Source organism: Humulus lupulus, chromosome 8, assembly GCF_963169125.1.
Source record: "Humulus lupulus chromosome 8, drHumLupu1.1, whole genome shotgun sequence".
In the NCBI taxonomy this organism is placed as follows: domain Eukaryota; kingdom Viridiplantae; phylum Streptophyta; class Magnoliopsida; order Rosales; family Cannabaceae; genus Humulus; species Humulus lupulus.
In genome coordinates this window covers 128,260,513-128,280,762 of record NC_084800.1, presented here as the reverse complement: position 1 = coordinate 128,280,762, position 20,250 = coordinate 128,260,513, and the positions used below count along the sequence as shown (strand labels likewise).

At 40.7% G+C, this 20,250-nt stretch overlaps 2 protein-coding genes and 1 non-coding gene across 4 annotated transcripts; 2 read left to right on the top strand and 1 right to left on the bottom strand.

The window, feature by feature from the left end:
• The first annotated feature begins 9,901 nt into the window (after positions 1-9,901).
• Positions 9,902-12,322, top strand: LOC133798435 (dolichyl-diphosphooligosaccharide--protein glycosyltransferase subunit 4A). 2 transcript variants are annotated; one of them, XM_062236710.1, is made up of 2 exons: positions 9,902-10,115; positions 12,085-12,322. In XM_062236710.1, exon 2 carries the CDS (start codon positions 12,085-12,087, stop codon positions 12,196-12,198), a length of 114 nt encoding a protein of 37 aa, XP_062092694.1. In that variant the 5' UTR covers positions 9,902-10,115; the 3' UTR covers positions 12,199-12,322. The 2 variants fall into 2 exon arrangements, 1 of the variants encoding a protein (XP_062092694.1); XR_009875873.1 differs by lacking the exon at positions 9,902-10,115 and adding an exon at positions 10,126-10,390.
• Positions 10,346-10,418, top strand: TRNAR-CCG (transfer RNA arginine (anticodon CCG)). The gene has a single exon. It is a non-coding gene; the product is annotated as a tRNA-Arg (tRNA).
• A 2,741-nt stretch (positions 12,323-15,063) lies between the features above and the next one.
• Positions 15,064-16,768, bottom strand: LOC133798434 (CASP-like protein 4C1). The gene is made up of 3 exons (XM_062236709.1): positions 16,101-16,768; positions 15,657-15,792; positions 15,064-15,546 (listed from the first exon to the last, which is right to left on the bottom strand). The coding sequence occupies exons 1-3, from the start codon at positions 16,346-16,348 to the stop codon at positions 15,325-15,327; spliced, it is 606 nt and encodes a 201-aa protein (XP_062092693.1). The 5' UTR covers positions 16,349-16,768; the 3' UTR covers positions 15,064-15,324.
• Positions 16,769-20,250: the final 3,482 nt, after the last annotated feature.

Sequence of the window (20,250 nt, the reverse complement as noted above, 5' to 3'; positions counted from 1 at the left end):
CAAGAAAAGAAGAAAAAAGAAAACCAGAGACCTTCCTAAAAAGCTTCTGTCCCGCGCATGTTTTCTCGGCCAAAGAAACAAAGAAATCCTGGTCTGTTCGAGTCAGTGAGTTCTTATTTGCTACCTCTTCTTCAATCGACAATCTCTCTGCCGTCGCCATTATTGTGTAAGTAAGCAATCTTTTTTTCCCATTTTTTCAGTTTTTATTCAAACTGTTCTTGCTGTGTATGTGTATATACTAGTTTACATCCTTAGCATAATACGATAGGAGGTTTTGATCCGATAGACTCTTATGCTTTTTAGACTTCCGTACTGGATTTACATCACTGGCTTATACCCAGTTTTCATATTTGAGTGAGGTTCCAATTTTCTGGGTTTTGAAAATTTTTTAGGCGACGTTTCTTGTACACTAAGTTTTCGGGTAAAAAACACGGGCCTTGATAAATGCACGAAACCCAAGGTTGCCTTTCCTGGTTAACCGCCACTTTCTTTTCCCTTGACTTTTGGGATTTTCAAAAAATTATCCACGCTCCTTTCTTTTTTCGTGGAACGCACGCCCTGACTCTTCAATAAGGGTCTTGATATTTAGCTTGTTTCGCTCCTAAACCCCGAGCTCGTAAGTTCGAGCTCAAAACTCTTGCATGCCTGGCCCTCACCATTTTTTCTTTCTCGCTAGATGTCACAGAATCTGGAAAGACGGTGGGGGTCGTTGCTGGCACTCCCTTATGAGCCAAAATCTCCGAGCCCAGAATCGCTATTCGCCCGTAATCAACGTCGGATAAGAGAATACGAGCTTGCGCGCGAGCAAGAGGACATTCGAGCTCACTACCGCCGCCAGATTGACGAGGTCATAGAGGGGAAATGGAGAGTTCTTCGAGAGGCCCTCTATCCGGAATCCAATCCAGGACCTAGGCCGATTCCTCTCGATCCTTCGTTAAAGGTTACTGTCGCGTACCATCCAGGAGAGCTCAAATTCTCACTAATGGGGGAACCTTCCTCCTCGCAGCTGGGGAGAGAAATGTTTGAGGCCGAGCACTACTGGAGCTCGGTTACCACAACTAGCCAGATAAGTGACATCCTTGCTTTCCACGGCCTTAGCCTGTCAGGCTCCTTGAAGTGTCGACCTCCGGCCAACCATGAACGAAGCTGCTTCGCCCTTGGGGGCCGCGACGCCAGTGTGAAACACGCGGCCTGGAGCCAGGAACATATGAGGGCTGGAGCTCTGTTGCCCTTGAATTCTTTTTTCAAGGACTTCACGGATTTCGTTGGGTTGGCTCCGTTCCAACTCAACACCAACTCTTACAGGGTACTGTCTGCCCTGAGGTCCTTATACCATGAGATGGGGTGGAAAGGACCTTCGCCTCAAGAGATCTTGTATCTCTTTTGTCTAAAAAGTAACCCCTCCCGAGCTCGGGGAGGGGATGGCTTTTATTACCTTTCGGGCTATCCCAAGGAGAAGAAGGTCTTTGAAGATCTTCCCAATCATCCGCCCGATTTCAAAAGGGCCTTCTTCTAGACAGATGGTCTGTCCCCGTCTCGACACTATTCGTTCAGGCGGATTCGTAAGTATTCTTGTTATCTTTATTTCTGTGCTCATGACTTTAGCTCTTAGACCCGTACTTAGTAGAAATATGTTGTCTTTCAGCCAATTTTCAGCGTCCCACTCCCGACGATACAATGAAGGAGCATAGAGAGACCTGCTCCAACTCCCACATGGCAGGAGGTCCCTCTTGTACCTTCTACACGAGGATAAGCTCCGAAAGTGTGGACTTTTGGGGGAGGGCCAGTCCACCTTTGACTGGTCCAATATAAAATATGAAAACTGGGAGCAGGTGCCACGACCCATAGGCGCCCTTCCTTCGAGGAGAGAAACGAGGCCGCCACTTCCGGTTCGCCCAAGGAGCCCGCTGTCTGGGAATGAGGCTAATGATGAAGCCTCGAGCTCGGATTCGGATGAAGGTAAAGTCCTTCCTACCTCGAGAATGTGGTCCTCGACCTTACTAAAACACAGGCCCAATAGGTTAGTCTCGTGCCCACAGGATAGATACCACTTCTACATATGGAGTTGGGTAGATGACTGTGTCCATAGGTTTGATAGTGGGCTCGGGAAATACGACACCATGTACACCACAGACGAGATGTGGAACGGGATAGCCGTTCAGTATGGGACCAACGATTATAGGGACCTCTCGAGGTTATCACCCACATATAGGGAAGGCACTCCCCCCGCCTCCTCTGAAGACGGGGGAATTTCATGGTCCCCAAGTTCGAGCTCGGGGGAGAGTTCCAGTTAGGTTTTTTCTTTACTTGGTTTCCCTCTTTTTCCAAACTTATTATCATTGTCTAACTTATTGGAACTGCGCAGGTGCCATGAATCCCGACCTCGACGCTGTGCTCTTTAGCGATGGGGGAGCTGGCGCCCAGAAGAGCAAACGTCCGAGAATACCACGGAGGTCCGACCGACCATCCAAGGTACCCAGACGCCACGAGACGACCCCCACGGCCCAGACTACTGCGAGCACAGCCATGGAACCGACTGTCCAGGTTGATGCGTCTGGCTCGACCGCGCCCATCTCGCTTCCTCCGACCGAAACTCAAATAACAGTTGTTCGGCCCCCGAAGAAACCTTCTATCTCCAAGGTTCAGCTGCCGACATCCCGAACTCATATTGAGGAGTTCATGCTCGATGGCGCCGCTGGGACAGAAGAGGCTGTGCTCAGCTCGGATGTCCTTTCTCGAGTGGGTCAGAGCTTTTCTGGCTTCAGCGCCGACCACTGGGACCTCGTGCACAAGGCCTCGGACTGCAATACTCTTTATGATAAGAGTATCGAACTCACCGCCGCGGTAGCCTTCACAACTCTATTTTAAATATTTGTGCCTCAGTTCGCAATTCTGATTCGTTCTTTGTGTTTCAGGCCCTTGTCGTTTCAGCACAGCTCAACTATAAGCTGACCAACGAGGTGCAAACGAGCATGTCTCTGGCCCAGAAGTCGAAGGATCTCGAGCTTAAGATGGCTGACGAGCTCAAAGACTCGAAGTCTGAACTTGAAAAAATGAAGACCCGTCTCGAGGAGCTGGAGAAGTCGAATGCCGAGCTTGAGCAGGCGAAGACTTGTCTCGAGAAGGCCAATGCCAAGCTCGAGGAGGAGAAATCTGCCACCTTCGACTTCATGGAGAGCGAGAAGGCCCACCTCCTGGATGAGTATAAGGAGCAGAAGGAGAAAGCGGTCGACCAAGCCATGTACAAACTTTGGGCCGATAATGCCGACCTCGATACCAGCTTTCTGGGCCCTCTCGAGGCCACATATGTTGAGCGGTGGAATGCTCGCCTTGAGGCAAGTGAAGCTGCTCGAGAGGCAGCTCAGAAGGATAGTCATGCTATTCGTCCTGGGGGGTCCGGTGCTACTGATGTTGAGAAGGCCAAGGAGACTCCTCTTCCTTAAATCTGATCTCAGGGAAATCATTTATTGCGGCTGCGTCCCCCTATTTTTGTAACTATCTCAATTAATGCCCACGGGGCTGATACAATTTCTTTAAATATTACTTACATGTGCTTTACATTTCTTGGCTCGAAATATTTTGCACATTTTTTATGGATGAATCATTTATGTTTATTTATTCATACAAACATATCGTGGATTTAGGTTCGAAGCTCAATGCATTCATGCATAGTTTGTTCAAATTATCCGCTTCCGACCTCGTTATTTTTCAAAGTCGGGTATTACTTTAACCATGAACCCAAAAGTACTTATATGGTATGTAATGTGAATGATTTGGTTATATCTTTTTTTTGTTTAGTCACTTTTACTCATCCTCAGTTTTTGTTCCGAGGTTAAGAGTTCGAAACTATTTTTAAGATATTCCAGCCTCGATCTCGACTTGTTTTGCAATAGGTTTAGGTTCCTACTTATCATCGATTGATTTTTTGGCTGGTTTGTTCCAAACCTGTTAAGTTTGCACATCTGGTTAACTCCAAACGTTTTAGGTTTTTGGTAGTTCGGTTATGTCCAAACTATCTAAGCTCACATACTTGGTTATCTCCAAATACTTTATGTTTTTGATAATTCGGTTATGTCCGAACTATCTCAGCTCGTGTATTTGGTTATATCCAAATACTTTATATATTTTTGATAATTCGGTTATGTCCGAACTATCTCAGCTCGTGTATTTGGTTATATCCAAATACTTTATATATTTTTGATAATTCGGTTATGCCCGAACTATCTAGGCTCGCGTATTTGGTTATATCCAAATACTTTATATATATTTTTTTGCATATGTTATTTTATTTTTTAAGCTGATGGTATATGTACCAATGATGCCCCCTTAATATCCTATGAGTGTGACCATAGGTTATTAAATTAAGAGAGATTGCAAAAATGAAAAGAGATAACATATTTGAACGAAATGGAACTTTTATTTGATGACATTCAAAAACAAATAAGCTAATACAAATAGAAACTCATGGTTATAGGCAACACTTTTCCTATACTACTGATAGTAAGGTCTAAGGTGTTCACCATTCCATGCTCGCGGTACTAGGCTCCCGTCCAATCTCGCAAGTTTGTACACACCAAGTCGGATGACTGACTCTATCTGGTATGGTCCTTCCCAGTTCGGCCCGAGCACTCCAGCTGCCGGATCTCGAGTAGCCAAGAATACGCGTCTTAACACCAGATCTCCCATTCCGAATTTTCGATCTCGAATCCTCTTGTTGAAATATCTGGTAGTTCGTTGCTGGTAGACAACATTTCTCAGCTGGGCCTCTTCTCTTTTTTCTTCGATCAAGTCTAAGGTTTCCTCGAGCTGAGTATGGTTTGAACTTTGGTCGTAGGTCTGAGTTCGGATCTTTGGGATTTCGACTTCTATGGGAAACATTGCCTCGCAGTCGTATGCTAGAGAGAATGGGGTATGTCCTGTCGAGGTTCGAGCCGTTGTCCTGTATCCCCAAAGGACTTGGGGCAATTCTTCGGGCCACCGTCCCTTCGCTTCCTCCAACTTTTTCTTTAGTGAACTCTTGAGAGTTTTGTTCACAGCTTCGACCTGGCCATTCGCTTGAGGGTGGGCCACTGATGAAAAACTCTTTATTATACCGTTCTTCTCACAAAAATTGGTGAATAGGTCGCAATCGAACTGAGTTCCGTTGTCAGATACGATCTTCCTCGGTACTCCATATCGGCACACGATGCTCTTTACAAAGAAATCAAGGATTTTCTTTGAAGTTATAGTTGCCAATGGTTCAGCCTCCGCCCATTTTGTGAAGTAATCCACGGCGACTACAACATATTTTACTCCGCCTTTGCCAGTCAGGAGAGAGCCTATGAGGTCGATGCCCCATACTGCAAAAGGCCATGGGGATGTCAACATGGTCAGCTCGGATGGTGGAGCTCGGGGTATCGTGGCGAATCTCTGGCATTTGTCGCATTTCTTCACATACTCGAAAGCATCCGCTTTAATGGTTGGCCAGAAATATCCCTGGCGTATGATCTTCTTGGACAGGCTGTGCCCCCCAGTGTGGTCTCCGCAGAACCCTTCATGAATTTCTTCGATGATTTTCTTAGCCTCGGGAGGGGTTACGCACCTGAGTAACGGCATTGAATATCCCCTTCGGTACAGCCTTCCATCCAAGATTGTGTAACGGGGAAGTTGGTACATCAACTTTCGAGCTTGGTTCCGATCTTTTGGAAGAACTCCGTTTTCGAGATAATAAACTATCGGGGTCATCCAAGTCGGCTCTGTTTCGATCATACACACATCATCCTTTTCTGGCTCGTTTATGCTAGGTGCTGATAGGTGTTCTATGGGTACAACATTCAACTCTTCATTTTCGGTGGATGTGGCGAGTCGAGCTAAGGCATCTGCATTTGAGTTCCGTTCTCGGGGGACTTGTTCGATTGCATAAAACTCAAAATATTCTAATGCAGATTTTGCCTTCTCCAGGTAAGCTGCCATTCTTGTGCCTCGAGCCTGGTATTCTCCCAAGATTTGATTAACCACGAGTTGGGAATCAGTGTAGCAATGTATAGCTTTAGCCTTGAGCTCCTTTGCTATTCGTAGTCCCGCAAGTAGAGCCTCGTACTCGGCCTCATTATTCGATGCTTTAAAGCCAAATCTTAAAGCGGAGTGAAATTTACTCCTTGCGGGGGTGATCAGAATAACCCCTGCCCCTGCTCCATTTTCATTTGACGAGCCGTCGACGTAAAGTTTCCATAGCTCGTGGGCCGTGGTTATTACCTCGTCGTCGGCTATTCCAGTACATTCCACTATAAAGTCCGCCAGTGCCTGTGCCTTAATGGTCGTCCTCGGGTGGTAGGTGATCTCGAACTGTCCGAGCTTAACAGCCCATTTAAGAAGTCGACCTGAAGCCTCTGGTTTGGATAGGACTTGCCTAAGTGGCTGATCGGTCAGTACATGAATGGGATGTGCCTGAAAATAAGGGCGGAGTTTACGGGATGAATGAACTAAACTGAGCGCGAGTTTCTCCATCAGTGGATACCTTGACTCTGCCCCCAGTAATCTTTTACTGATGTAGTAAACGGGTCTCTGCACCCTTTCTTCTTCTCGAATGAGCACTGCGCTTATCACGTGTTCGGTGGTTGAGAGGTATAGGTACAATACTTCTCCCGTTTCAGGTTTTGATAGGATGGGCGGTTCCGCTAGGTGCTTTTTGAGCTCCTGAAAGGCCAGCTCGCATTCCTCTGTCCATTCAAATTTCTTACCTCCTCTCAGTAAGTTGAAAAATGGAAGACCACGATCCGTAGATTTCGAGATGAATCTGCTTAGGGCCGCCATCCTGCCCGTCAGACTTTGGACATCCTTGTGCCTTCGAGGCGAGGGCATGTCAATCAGGGCCTTGATCTTGTCGGGATTAGCCTCGATTCCACGGGAGTTCACAATAAAGCCCAGAAATTTTCCTGAAGATACCCCAAAAGTGCACTTCTGAGGATTTGGCTTCATGTTATACTGTCTGAGCATGCCGAAGCACTCTTTGAGGTCATCAACATGGTTCTTGTTGAGTTGAGACTTTACAAGCATGTCATCAACATAAACCTCCATGTTGTTCCCAATTTGTTCCGAAAACATCATGTTTACGAGCCGCTGGTATGTGGCTCCAGCATTCTTGAGCCCGAATGGCATGACATTATAACAATATAGCCCTTTATCCGTGATGAAGCTCGTATGTTCTTGGTCTGGGGCGTGCATGGGAATCTGGTTATATCCAGAATAGGCATCCATGAATGACAACAGGCCATGCCCCGCTGTGGCATCCACGAGCTGGTCAATCCTTGGTAACGAAAAACAGTCTTTTGGGCAAGCTTTGTTGAGATCTGAGTAGTCAATACAGGTTCTCCACATCCCATTGGGCTTTGGGACCAACACCGGATTGGCTACCCAGTCAGGGTAAAAGGCGTCCCTAATGAAATGGTTTGCCTTTAACCTGTCAACCTCCTCCTTCAGTGCTTTCTTTCTGTTTTCGTCTAGCTGCCTTTGCTTTTGTTGCTTTGGGGGAAAGCTTTTGTCTATGTTTAGAGCATGGCTTGCTACATTCGGGCTTATCCCCACCATGTCGGAATGCGACCATGCGAAGGCATCTTGGTTCTTCTTCAGAAAGCAAATTAATTGCTATTTTGTCTCATCTGGGAGGTGTTTCCCGACCTTCACCTTTCTCAAGGGTTCAGCTTCCTCGAGCTCCTCTAGAGGTTCGAGGTCAACTTTCTCCTCAATCATTGGATCAATCTCCTCGTCGATTTCTAAGACCGTTCCATCTTTATTTTGTATGATAACGAGTGCCTGAGCGCTCGTTTGCTTCTTTCCCCTCAAAGAGATGCTATATCACTCCCTCCCTGCCAGTTGGTCCCCTTTTAATGTCCCGACTCCGCTAGGGGTCGGGAACTTAAGGGCCAGATGCCTTACTGATGAAACTACCCCCAGCCCGACCAGGGCGGGTCTCCCCTTTTAATGTTCCTCTTCTGATGATGCATGTCTTTTTTACATGAATCCATAAGCTTGTTAAAAGACACATTCCCCATGGGTAAGTAAAGAAGTACTCAGTGTCCTCCACCATCTTTAGCGAATCTATCCAGATATTTAACTTGCCCTCTCGTGCAAGTAAAACCTCCTCAACAAAGAAACATAGGCCAAACTTGTAGGCATCTTCAACTACAGTGCAGTTTTTTAAAGCAACCTCCAAATGCATTATCTTCACTGTTTCTTCATCATTAAAGTACTCCTTGATTAAGCGGTCACTAGTCAAGTGTTTCTTCAAATCAGTCTCAGATGGCCCTGAACTAAAGTTCAACCCTGTAACCAAAGCAAACTCGCCTCTACCAAATCTACAGGGTCTAGATCCCAAATGTAAATGCAACTCATCCTCTTTGATGCACTGGATCTTGCGCAACATTAATTGATGTATGAGAGATGCAGAGAAGTCTAACTTCTCAGCCATGAAAAATTGTTTGAAAGGGGATTCCTTCACCCTTTCTATCAACCCGAGCTCCTCAAACTTGTCCTTGATTGTTTTAAAGTAACCATTGCCCCTATATGTGACTCGTCCAGGAAAGTGATCTGTCAAGGGTAAAAGAAACTTCGGCATCTGCAAAAAATAAAGATAAAAATAATACAGTTAAACAAAGTCGCGTGAAATATTCATCAATAAACATACATGCAACCATTGAACCCCTATCGAACATGCATCGAACCCCTATCGAGTACCCATCGAACACCCATCGAACCCCTATCGAACAACCGTAGAGGATGCATCGAACCACCATCGAACCCAACAAAAAACCCAATACATCGAGCATGCATCGAACCCCCATCGAGCATGCATCTAATTTCTTAGGTTTAAACTTGGAACCCATAATGGGCCTACCCTATGGGTTCCCAATCGAGCATGCCTCGAACACCCATCGAACCCCAATCGAGTACCCACCGAACACCCATCGAACCACTATCGAACAACCCTATAGCCTGCATCGAACCACCGTCGAACCCAACATAAAAACCACTCCATCGAGCATGCATCGAACCCCCATCGAGCATGCATCGAACCATGATTGAGCATGTATCAAATCACAGAAGCACAAACCTTAAACCCCAAATGACCTAACCTATCGAACCCAATCGAGTATGCATCGAACCCCTATCGAGTACCCATCGAGTATGCATCGAACCCTCTAAATGCCTACCCATCGATGCCCATCGAACCCCCCATCGAACCATCGAGCAACATAATAAAACTAGGCAAAAACTCACAGTTGTCTTTCAACGTACCCATTCCAAAATACTAAAACAAAGCATATCAATATGCTCAAAACAATTCGTAAACTATGCAATAAACGAAAAAAGTCACAACACTCACACAAAAAATTCAAAAAAAATATATACATATAAACATATATATACAATAGAATTTACAATAGGGAGATCAACCTTAGTGGGTCAGGGAGGACGGAGGCGGAGGAGGGAGGTCTCGGGGAGGATGGAGGCGGAGGAGGGAGGTCTCGGGGGAATCGACGTCGTGCGGGTCTCGGGGGATCGACGGTTGTCGTGCGGTCTCGGTGGAGCGACGGTTGCCGTGCGAGACTCGTCGGAATCGACGTCGGTGGGGAGTGGTCGATTGGTTTCGTCTGAAAGATAGAGAGGGAAACTGTGCAGGCAGAGGAAGGAGTTCGAGAGAAAAAGAGAGAGGGAAACTGAAGAGACAAATGAGGAGGGTATTTTGGGTATCATAAAATAAATTGGCATTATTTTGTAATGTTAAAAATTACTAGCATTATTTTGTATTACAACCCCATATTAAGCATAAAAAGTCAAATTTCCCTTTACAAAAGACAATCCGCTTTCCAAAAGCACCCCTAATAAAATTGCACCCTTGATAAAATTGCTTTATACGAGATCCAACGTTATAAGAAGCGTTGAGGGACTTGGTCCCTCAGAATGAAATCGGGGAATGTACAAATCTCCTATAAATTACCCTTTGGTCCGGTCAATTCATCGAGTCTACTCTGAAAAACTTGGCTCCATTGTCGCCCAGTTGGTTGGACACTGCCTCTGCTAAAAGCTTCGGAGATCAGATCCTTGCATTGGCGTTTTCTTCCCTCTCTTTACCAAAGGTACGTCTTTTTCTTTTGATCTCGTGTTCTCTCTTAGTCTCTTTCAAATTCAAGTCAGAGATATTTTCCCTGATATCTTAATTTGATTTTCATGGGGATCTATTTTAATTTTGATTCATTATTGCTGTCGTCTACACTAGGGTTTTCGTTTCTCGATTTTCCTCCCTAACTATACGTGCTGAACCGAGTAACAATTAAATTGGAAAATCTGTGAAGTTTTTCAATGACTTGATCGCATAGCGGAGTGGATATCGCGTTAGACTCCGAATCTAAAGGTCGTGGGTTCGAATCCCACTGCGATCGAACGTTGAATTTTGTTCGTACTTTTTGTTTTATAATTTTTTTTTTCAAATATTATGATAATGCGAATGTGGGCAGTCAATTTCATGACCAGGCTCAAAGAGATTTTCTGGAAAAATGTGAATTTGGGTCGCTCAATTCCCTGATCAGGCTTGAAAAAAGATTGAAAGCAATTATCTTTGAGTGAAATTCAAAAGACCTATTGGGGATTTTAGGGTTATTATTTTTATTTTTGGGGAGCGACAGAGGGGCTTGTTTTTTATCAATTCTAGGATTGACTTGAAGTCTTTTATATGCTTAAAGTTTGGTGCAATCGAGGCTGAGGATTATAATTCTTCATTTAAAGTAATATTGAGTTAGATTGAACACTAGAAACTAGTATGAACATATTCAGAAGATGAGCCACAATAGCTTAAAGGGTTTATACCAGGTGAAAACTCTAGGATTGATTTGAACTCTTTTTTTGGTTAAATTCTGGCGCAATCGAGGTTGAAAATTGAAATTCCTCAGTTGAGGTAATTTTGGTTTAGATTGAACACAAGAAACTAGTAGGAACACATTCAGAAGATGAGCCACAATAACTTAACAGGGTTATACCATGTGAAGACTCTAGGCCTGCTTTGAAGTCATTTTTTTGTTAAATTCTGGTTCAGTCTAGGTAGAATATTGAAATTCCTCATTTGAGTTAATATTTTTTAAGATTGAACACAAGAAACTAGTAGGAACATATTCAGAAGTTGAGCCATATTATCCTAACTGGGTTTATACCAGGGGAAGACTAGATATTAAAACTGTGGGAAGTGGCAAGGGACTTGTTTTTGGTCAATTCTAGGCTTGACTGAGTTATACCATGTGAAGACTAAACAGAAAAACAGTATACTCGTGTACTTCGAATCTTTACATTCAGAAAACAATTACACCCACTTTAGTACTTACCGTATTTTTGTTTCTATAGTTCACATTATTTGGACTGTGATTGGCCTGCACATATTACCTCCTAATTCTATGTTGGATGATAAAATATTTTATTTCCAAATGCTTGCAGTTATAATTGCTTTTTCCCCCTTTGTTTTGTTTATGATGAAAGTTGATATGACTAACTAGCTTTAGTTTGTTTAAGACATGGACTGTTAGTCTGAGTCTTACAAACAAATTTGGAACAATGCTTAATTGGCTGTGTCCTTGCTATTGATTTGGACATAATTTACTAATCCTCCTAATATCTAGTATTTGATTTGGTTGTTGTTTAGTTTTTGAAGAAAACCACTTTTATTCTATTTAATAAGGCCAAATACAAGAGAAAACATGCATAAACTCGTCTTAGGATTTGAACGGAACCCTACCCTCTCACACACACCATGAACGAATCCTTATCAATTGAAGCTACACTATTTGCAAGGTCCTGCGCTTAAACTATCTGTGTTTTTTTCCTTTTCCCACACTGCTATTTCACATGAAATATCTATTTATGTAATTTTATTCCAGCACATAGTTTAAGTAGCGAGTGTTAATATTCCTAGACGGGTTGAATGAGTGAGTGGTCCGGTTTAAGTCTCTTAATGTTTATATATATATATATATAAATAAATAAAAAATGAGGTGAACGAGTGGTACTATCATGTTACCTCTTTCGAATACGATGCTGATTTAAATTTTATTGTTTTGACAGATGTTTGATGATCAAGACTTGGGCTTTTTCGCCAATTTCCTTGGCATTTTTATATTTGTGCTGGTGATTGCTTACCATTATGTAATGGCCGACCCTAAATATGAAGGTAGCTAAAAAGTGATAACTAGGAATATATGTATTCTTATCTACCATGTTCTACCGAAACTTGCGTGATACCTACAATATGTGGATTTTGTTAACTTATTTTCATGTATTCTTTTCTTATTGACTATCTTTATTCTCCCTGTACTAGAGGCTATAATCTTCATCATTCTTCTTTTGATAAATGTATCTTCTATAGCATTCGGACTTGTTATTATGCAATCTCTTATAGTTTATACAAGTCCAACTCCGAGAGGAGGGCTGAGCCTATGATACGAGTTTAAACAACCATTTTTCCGTTCTTTTCTTGATTTGTTATTGTTAGTTTCTGCAGTACGTATACCAAAAAAACTACTAACAAATTATTTTCTTTCCAAAAGTTAATGGAATTTTAGTCCTTGTAGTACGCAGGTAGTGGATTCGTTCTTTGATAGTTTAATTGTTAGAGAATATATAGTGTAAATGGCGGCTAAAATATCCCAGGCTTTTAAAATTATGTATTTTTATACTTAATTTTTTTTATGTAAATTTTTTTTATGTAAATATTCTTAATGTTTTCAAAATGATATATTTTTATATTTATTTTTTTTTTGTAGTCAATATATTTAATGTTTTTAAAATGTTGTATTTTTGTACTTATTTTTTAAAATTAATTTGAGAAATAATAAGAAAGTGATGGAAAATTATAAGATTTTAATTATTTTTAAACTTATAAATTATCTTTACTTTCAAAATAATAAAATATTATGATTAGTAAAATTAATCAAAATAATTAAATTTATATTATTCTTTTATTTTTTAATTTATATTTTAAATTGATGAAAATATATAAGTTTTTAATTATTTTTAATCATTTTTATTAATTTTAATAAAACATTTATTAATGTTTAAATTAAAATAGTTATTTTGAGAAAGAGTAAGAAATATAAAATAATTTAAAATTTAAAAAATAATTAATATCTTATATTTTTCTTTAGCTTTCTTGTTATTTATTAAAATTATAGAAAATAGGTATAAAAGTACAATATTTTAAAAATATTGAGTATACTTACCGCAAAAAAAAAAAAGAGTATAAAAGTGTAACATTTTGAAGACATTGAGTATATTTACTGCAAAAAAAAAAAGATTAGGTATAAAAGTGTAACTTTTAAAAATATTGGATATTTTAGCTGTTATTTACTTGAATATATATTATTAAATGAAAATAGGGAAACCAAAATAGAACTCTAAACAAGAAATACAAGATTTTCACTAAAATAAATGTTACAATTCAATTACTAAAAAAATCAAATAAATAGATTTAAGAGGAAGTAGAAGAAAAGAAGACAAACTCAAAGCAAAATAGTACAAGTAAATATAAAGAGCAAAGAACGAAATAAGGACAATAGTTAGTAGAAAACAAATCAAAAACAACAAGAACAAACAATTTTGAGTGTAGAGTAGTAAAAATCACCGATTTGAATAAAGTTCAAGATCTTTATTCAAAAGCTTATTTTTCATATTCTCTAAGAACTAAGAGACTCTCAAGTTTGGAAATAACTTTGTTCTTATCAAGTCTTTAGTGTATTTTCTAGCTAAGTGATTTGTGGATAGAAAATAATGTGTCTTGTAAGTGAACACAAAACTCCTATTTATAAAATTTTCAGATTCCCTTTTGATTTTCAAACTTCACCAACTCTTTGGCTGTTACAGAACATCAATAGTACCTTCATGGTGTTAAATGAAAAATTTGAAGATATATAAATTGTTTGAAGATTCATCAAATAAAAAATTTGGGAGTTATATGAGCAGTTTGAACCGTTTGAAAATGTTTCAAACATCACAAAATTTGAACGATGCATCGTCTATCAGCATGACCTTTTATAATTTACACCATAAACTTATTTTAAAAGCTAGAGAAGTTGTGTTAAACTTACTTCATACACTACCTTGTTTCGTATTCAGGAAGATACAAGTTTTAAGTGCACATGTTGGTGACTAATGTTGGTCCACGGCGGTTATTCGATGTACATCTAATATTTGACATTTTTCAACAGCTAATATTATATTAAATTTTGCTGACTAAAAAATAAGTATCTTTGAAAAAAAAAGAACAATTAAACAAACAAACGAGGGTAATTGTAGGAGGAAATTCCACTGAGTATACACTCTTTTCTTAAAAAAGATAAATGTGTTTTATTTACCACAACAACTATAATATATACTATTTTTAAATGAACTATAATATATACATACTTTACTAATCTCAAATTTAATATATTTATTTCTTATGCAGGTTATTTTTACACCAAATATAATATTAAGGCACCACTCTTACTGTATTTTTTATTTTATAAATCTAAATTAGACAAATTAATTATTGAATAAATTCAATAACTCAACAATAGAACTCAATTTATTTACTCTTGTTCTCCAACCTACGTTTTTTCTTCTACTAGTAGTTAGTCCTTTATGGGCGTATTCATATTTTCCACTAGATACCCTATGTACGTATATGGCTCTTTTTTCTTCACTTTTCTTTCATTTTTTCCTCTCTGTAGAATCCTTGTATACATATTTTACTTCATTCTAACAAATAAATCCTCAATAATTATTATGCATGTATATTATAGTGTCGCATTTTCACTATATTATTTTACAACTTTCTTTCTCAACTACTAAAATTAATTAGAAATATTAAATTTTGTAGTTTTTATAGTGAGTATTTGGATAAATAAATATATATATTTTTAAAAATATATATATATATTTCATTTATACATAACTAGTTTAGATGTAAAATAGACTTAGCTAAACGGAAAGTAGAAAATTAACCCACGAATATAGGTCAGGAAAACGATGCCGGGCCGGAGCTGAGAAAATTGAAATTATTTGCCAAAAAGAAGACTTTATTGGAAGAGTGTTTGAATAAAATAAAAATTGAGGAATTAATTAGCAAGTAATTAAGAAAGAATAGACAAATCTCTAAAACATGGTTAATATACACACACAGTCGCCAGTGCCACATCACGTTTACATCCAATCAGTCGTCCATTCAGACCATACCAGGACACACAGTAAAAAAAGCAATACCCTGACGCACCCAATTATTCTCTCTCCCATCACATTCCCATTCCCATTCCCATTCCCATTCCTTCTTCACATATGAAAACGAGAACCGTTGATGACGAGGCAGGCGACCCGAAAACCCGATAGCAACGACGAAAACCCTAGGAATAGAAACCCGGCAAATCCGAGGGCTATGGATATGTCTGCCTGCACACAAAACCCGCTCGATGTGCTACACGTGTCCTCCCCTTTTAGCACCCTCGCCAGCGTTATTCCCGCCGACTCCGCAGACAGCAACAGGTACGCGAACACCTACACAATCATTACCCGTTTTAATAAATGAAATTTGAATATGAACGAAGAAAAAGAGAGAGCTGAGACTGGCGAGTCTTCTTTGGGGGAGTGGAATGGAAGTGGTGAACCTGGTCGTGGCCGAAGTCAAACCAGACCTGTAAGACTTCGGGAAAGAGGGTGACTCCTCTAGATATTTCCCAAACGCATGCTACCATTTCGAATATAGAGTACAGCGCTACTATTGCATTCGCTGCGAATACGAATCTGCGTCCACAGAACAATATTATATTTATATTTGCTTGTTTACTGAGAAAATCGAATAATGCAAAAGAAAATTTGTGTTCTTTTTTTTAGCTCAAAATGAAGCTATTGAATCTTAATATACTGTCGTTTGGCCTTTCAAGTATTTTTATTTTTTATTTTTTTAACTTTACAGCGCCGGATATTTTCTCATTCAATTTCAATTTTAAGTAAATTTTTTTTGGGAACTAACAGAGATGAAAGTACAAAAAATAAAATTGAGGAAGAAAAAAAATTGTACTAACTTCAATAGACAGAAAGAGTAGACTGACCTGAAAGCATCGAAATCGTACCAGCGAGGAGAGGAGCCGCGCGAGTTAGTAAGCATGAAGACGGAGGAAGTGAAGGAGAAGCAGAAAGCGGCGAGGCGAAAGACGAAGATGAGCCAGTTGAATCGACGGAGCTTCTGTACGGAGAGGGTGGAGTGAAAGGGAGTCTGGTTGTGGTTGTAGTGGTGGCGATGCTGCGGCGGCGACGGCGTCTCACCGTTACGCGCTGCCTGGACCTGAGGAGATCGCATGGTGGTGGGAGAAGGAAAACAAGAAGAAGAGAGGGAGAGAGGTTGAAATCATGAGGAGAGGAAATCGAAGTTGTTTTTTGAAAATTTTGAAACAAAATTAAAAAGAATTGGGGAGATGAAGTCACGGGGGAGAGGGGGTGTGTTCCATGGGAAAACTGAGGGGCGTGAGATGGAAAAGAAAATAAAAGAAAAGCGGATGGGAAATGAGAGGGAAAGTGTATCTGAAAAGAAAAGAAACAAAATTACAGAGTTTTATTTTATTTTATTTATTTAAGTGAGGGAGAGGAAAATGAGAGGGAAAGTGGGAAAAGAAAGAAAGTAATGAATGGAAAGAGAGGAGAGACAATGAGATTTCAAAGAACTACTAAACAAACAAACACGAAGCTAGACAGAGAGAGATCTCACCACTGTGGCTGAGCTTGGTAGAAACTAGAAAGGAGTAGCCTTTCTTTCTTCTCATTCTTCTTCCAATTATTAATTATTAATTTTTATTTTTTTCGGCAAATAATATTTGAATATACTGAAATAATGCGGTCATAAATTTACAAAATCATCAATTATTGTAATTATTACATCCTTGTAAATATTAGAGTATTCTAAAATAATAATAACTAACAACTCATTGATGAAATAATTAAGAAATTTTTTTATTAATACATATATAAAAAAAGTTATAGATTATACGGTAATTTAAAAAGTTATGAAATAACTGGGGCCCCCTACCTGCCCCTGAATAAGGAGGCACCACTCTGCGGCCATCGCGTCTCACCGCACTTTCTTTTCAAATCTTATTCTCTGCTTCCTCAGCGGTAAGAGCCTTCTCAACGGCCTACCATTGTAATTCTAACATCCTGGGCTATCATAGCATTAAGCCCCCTGATAAATCTATCCTGCCTAGCAGCATCAGTAAGCATAAGATCTGGTGCAAATTTCGCAAGCCTGTCAAATTTTAGGGCATATTCAGTAACAGTCATATTGCCCTACACCAAACCCACGAACTCATTAACTTTTGCTGCCCTGACGACAACATTGTAGTATTTCTGACTGAACAAGTCTCTGAAACCTTCCCAACTCAAAGCAGTAACATCCCTGGTCTGCGATACCACTTCCCACCAAATGCGGGCATCCTCTCTCAACATATAAGTGGCACAGGCCACTATGTCATGCCCCTCTACTCTCATGAAATCTAGAATAGTCGTAATCATGGTTAGCCATTGCTCGGCTTTCAATGGGTCTGGTACACCCTCAAAGATTGGGGGTTGTTGCTTCCTGAATCGCTCATACAACGACTCCCACCTATTCCCAACCTCCCCCGGCTGTACAACTGGTACCACTGTAGGTGGTACAATGGGGGCAACACTCCCTGATGGAGCCTGCTGTCGCAGAAGGCGAATCTGATCATCTTGGCTCTGCAACCGAGCCTGCATATCGGCCATAAGTTGTTGCCAGTTCTCAAGGACTGGCGGAGGAATCTGGCCCTGGTCATCACCCCCGGTCCCAGACCTAGTGCCGGCTAGTCGCGTAGATTTTCTTGGACGCATAGCTATCCAAGTCAATCTGCAATCAACGACTCGGCAATCAGACCATGATGACAGGGTAAAAGCTTCTCCAAAATCCACCAATGGAACATAACCACACACAAAGAATCAACATATAGGCATCTATCCACATGCACCGGCTGCTAATAAGCATGCCCCAATCTCATCACACAATATCTATGAAACAAGCATTCATCCATACACAATATGCAGTTAATCATCCAAATATTCATGTACATGCACGATGATGCTAATAAACATGCCTCAGTATTCTCACACAACACTCAAGGGCCAGGCCCTATCAATATCTCATGCTTCCTATTAATCCAACAGATAACAAAAATCATAGTTCATTCCATGAATATAAGCACATATACACATTACCAAACCCTGAATCAAGCTTGTCTCTAGCAGCGAATGTACATGTCCAGCCGGTCGTCAGGAACCCTTAAACCTAGGACGCTCTGATATCAAGTTGCAACGCCCTGGATAGCCAGGACCGCTACACTGTGTACTTTTAAAGGTGCAGGACTTGCTAGTCAAGTCATTTAGTCAAAACGTGACACTAAACCTTAAATGTGCTAAGGTAAAAAATAGTTTTGGTCTCAAAAGATACATTTCATATATATAAACAGATTTACATACGGGATCCCATAAAGGAACAGTGTTTAAAGGTTAGTTTACAAAATTTCCAAAATACAGACTACCATCAACCACTCTAAGGCAAAACAGACATTTTATAGCTTTTCTGTTCATGTTATCCTCTCAACCATGGCGGCTGAGCAGCTGGTCATGTACATTCCGCTCATAGAGCTCTCCAAGTCAGGGATGATCAAGTTTGCCCTTGCCTTTACCTGCACCACATAGCACCCGTGAGCCAAGGCCCAGCAAGAAAACATAATACACATCACAACAATCATAACAAGAGAATAATTCTTTAAGCATGATCAAACACCTAACATTCCACATTAATCACATAGCATGTAATTGAAATCAGCAACGCAACCAATCATTAATAACAGTCAAGTCACATAATTACTAGGGTCGACAACTTAGGCCGCACCCTTTGTTTACCCCACTGACTCCGGCCCGCTTAAACCGAGCTCAGTGCATAATAAGCTGTCCTCGGCTTCCAGTGGTCGAGCCACGCCCTGTGCGCAAGTGTAACCTTTGGCACTCTTAGGCCATTGGTTTACTGTTTACATGGCATAATACCATCCTTTCAAAGCATACATATTAGGGAACCCTTAGTCCCATTACTAATACACAACCGGGTGCAGTTTTCTTACCTTTGGCTTCCAAGTGAACTAGTTACGAGCGATGCTCCTTGAGCGCGATCCGATCCCCAAGCCCTAGCTTAGCACCTAGTCACAAACAAGATAAAGGATACCATCAAAAATCTTAAATGAGCTTCTATACAAAGTTCTAGTCTCCGGAAAATTGAACTTCACCAAACATGGTAAAAGATTCAATCCCGAGCACCCTAGGTTAAATTCCCAAGCCTAGAACTCAAAATCCCAAAATCTCTTAAGGGTTGCGGCATTAGCCACCCATTTTGCAGCATGGACCTAACCAGAGGCCTCCCAATGCCCAAAAACAGGTAAGGGCTGCGGCCCTACTCAGACCATGCCGCGACTCGCCCTCCTTCCTCAGCACCCATCAGCTTCGAAGGGTCGCGGCTCAGCAAGAACTATGCCGCGGCCTGACCCCTTCGAACCCAAAAAAACCTCCATTTTTGACTCTCAAACCTCATGCAAACTCACTCAAAACTACCCAAATTCAACAGCTCAATTATCCAAAAACTTCCCACAAGATTCCAGCAACATAGCCCAGCTGAAACCTTGACTAGAAACCCATCAAAAACCTATTTCAATCATTGAAACTTTCTAACTCAAGAACACAAAACCCAGCCATGGAAACACTATAACTCAGCCATTAAACCTTAAATTCAAGCTTACCTCAACTGCAGAACCAATCATCCAAGAGCTTTATGGGCTAACTTCCAAGGTTCTAGCCTCAATTTAATCTTCAAATCCAAAAACCCAAAACTTCTTAGAACACAACCAAAAACACAGAATTTCAACCACAGAAAATGGAATTCAATGCTTACCTCAACCTTGATTAAGTTCCTTTGATAACCCTTGAGCTAATCCTCTCAACTCCAGCTTCAATTCTTATAATTCCAGTCAAGACCACTAAGTTTCTATGTTTTTCTTTGGGAGAGAAAGAGAGAAAGGAAGAGAGGGTCGGTTTGCTATATTCCACAGTTTTCTAAAATCTTCTTAAGTCTATCCTTAAGCAATTAAGTTAATCCCATGGCTCGGGGTACTGGAAACGTCCCCGAGAGCAAAATGGTAAAATTCC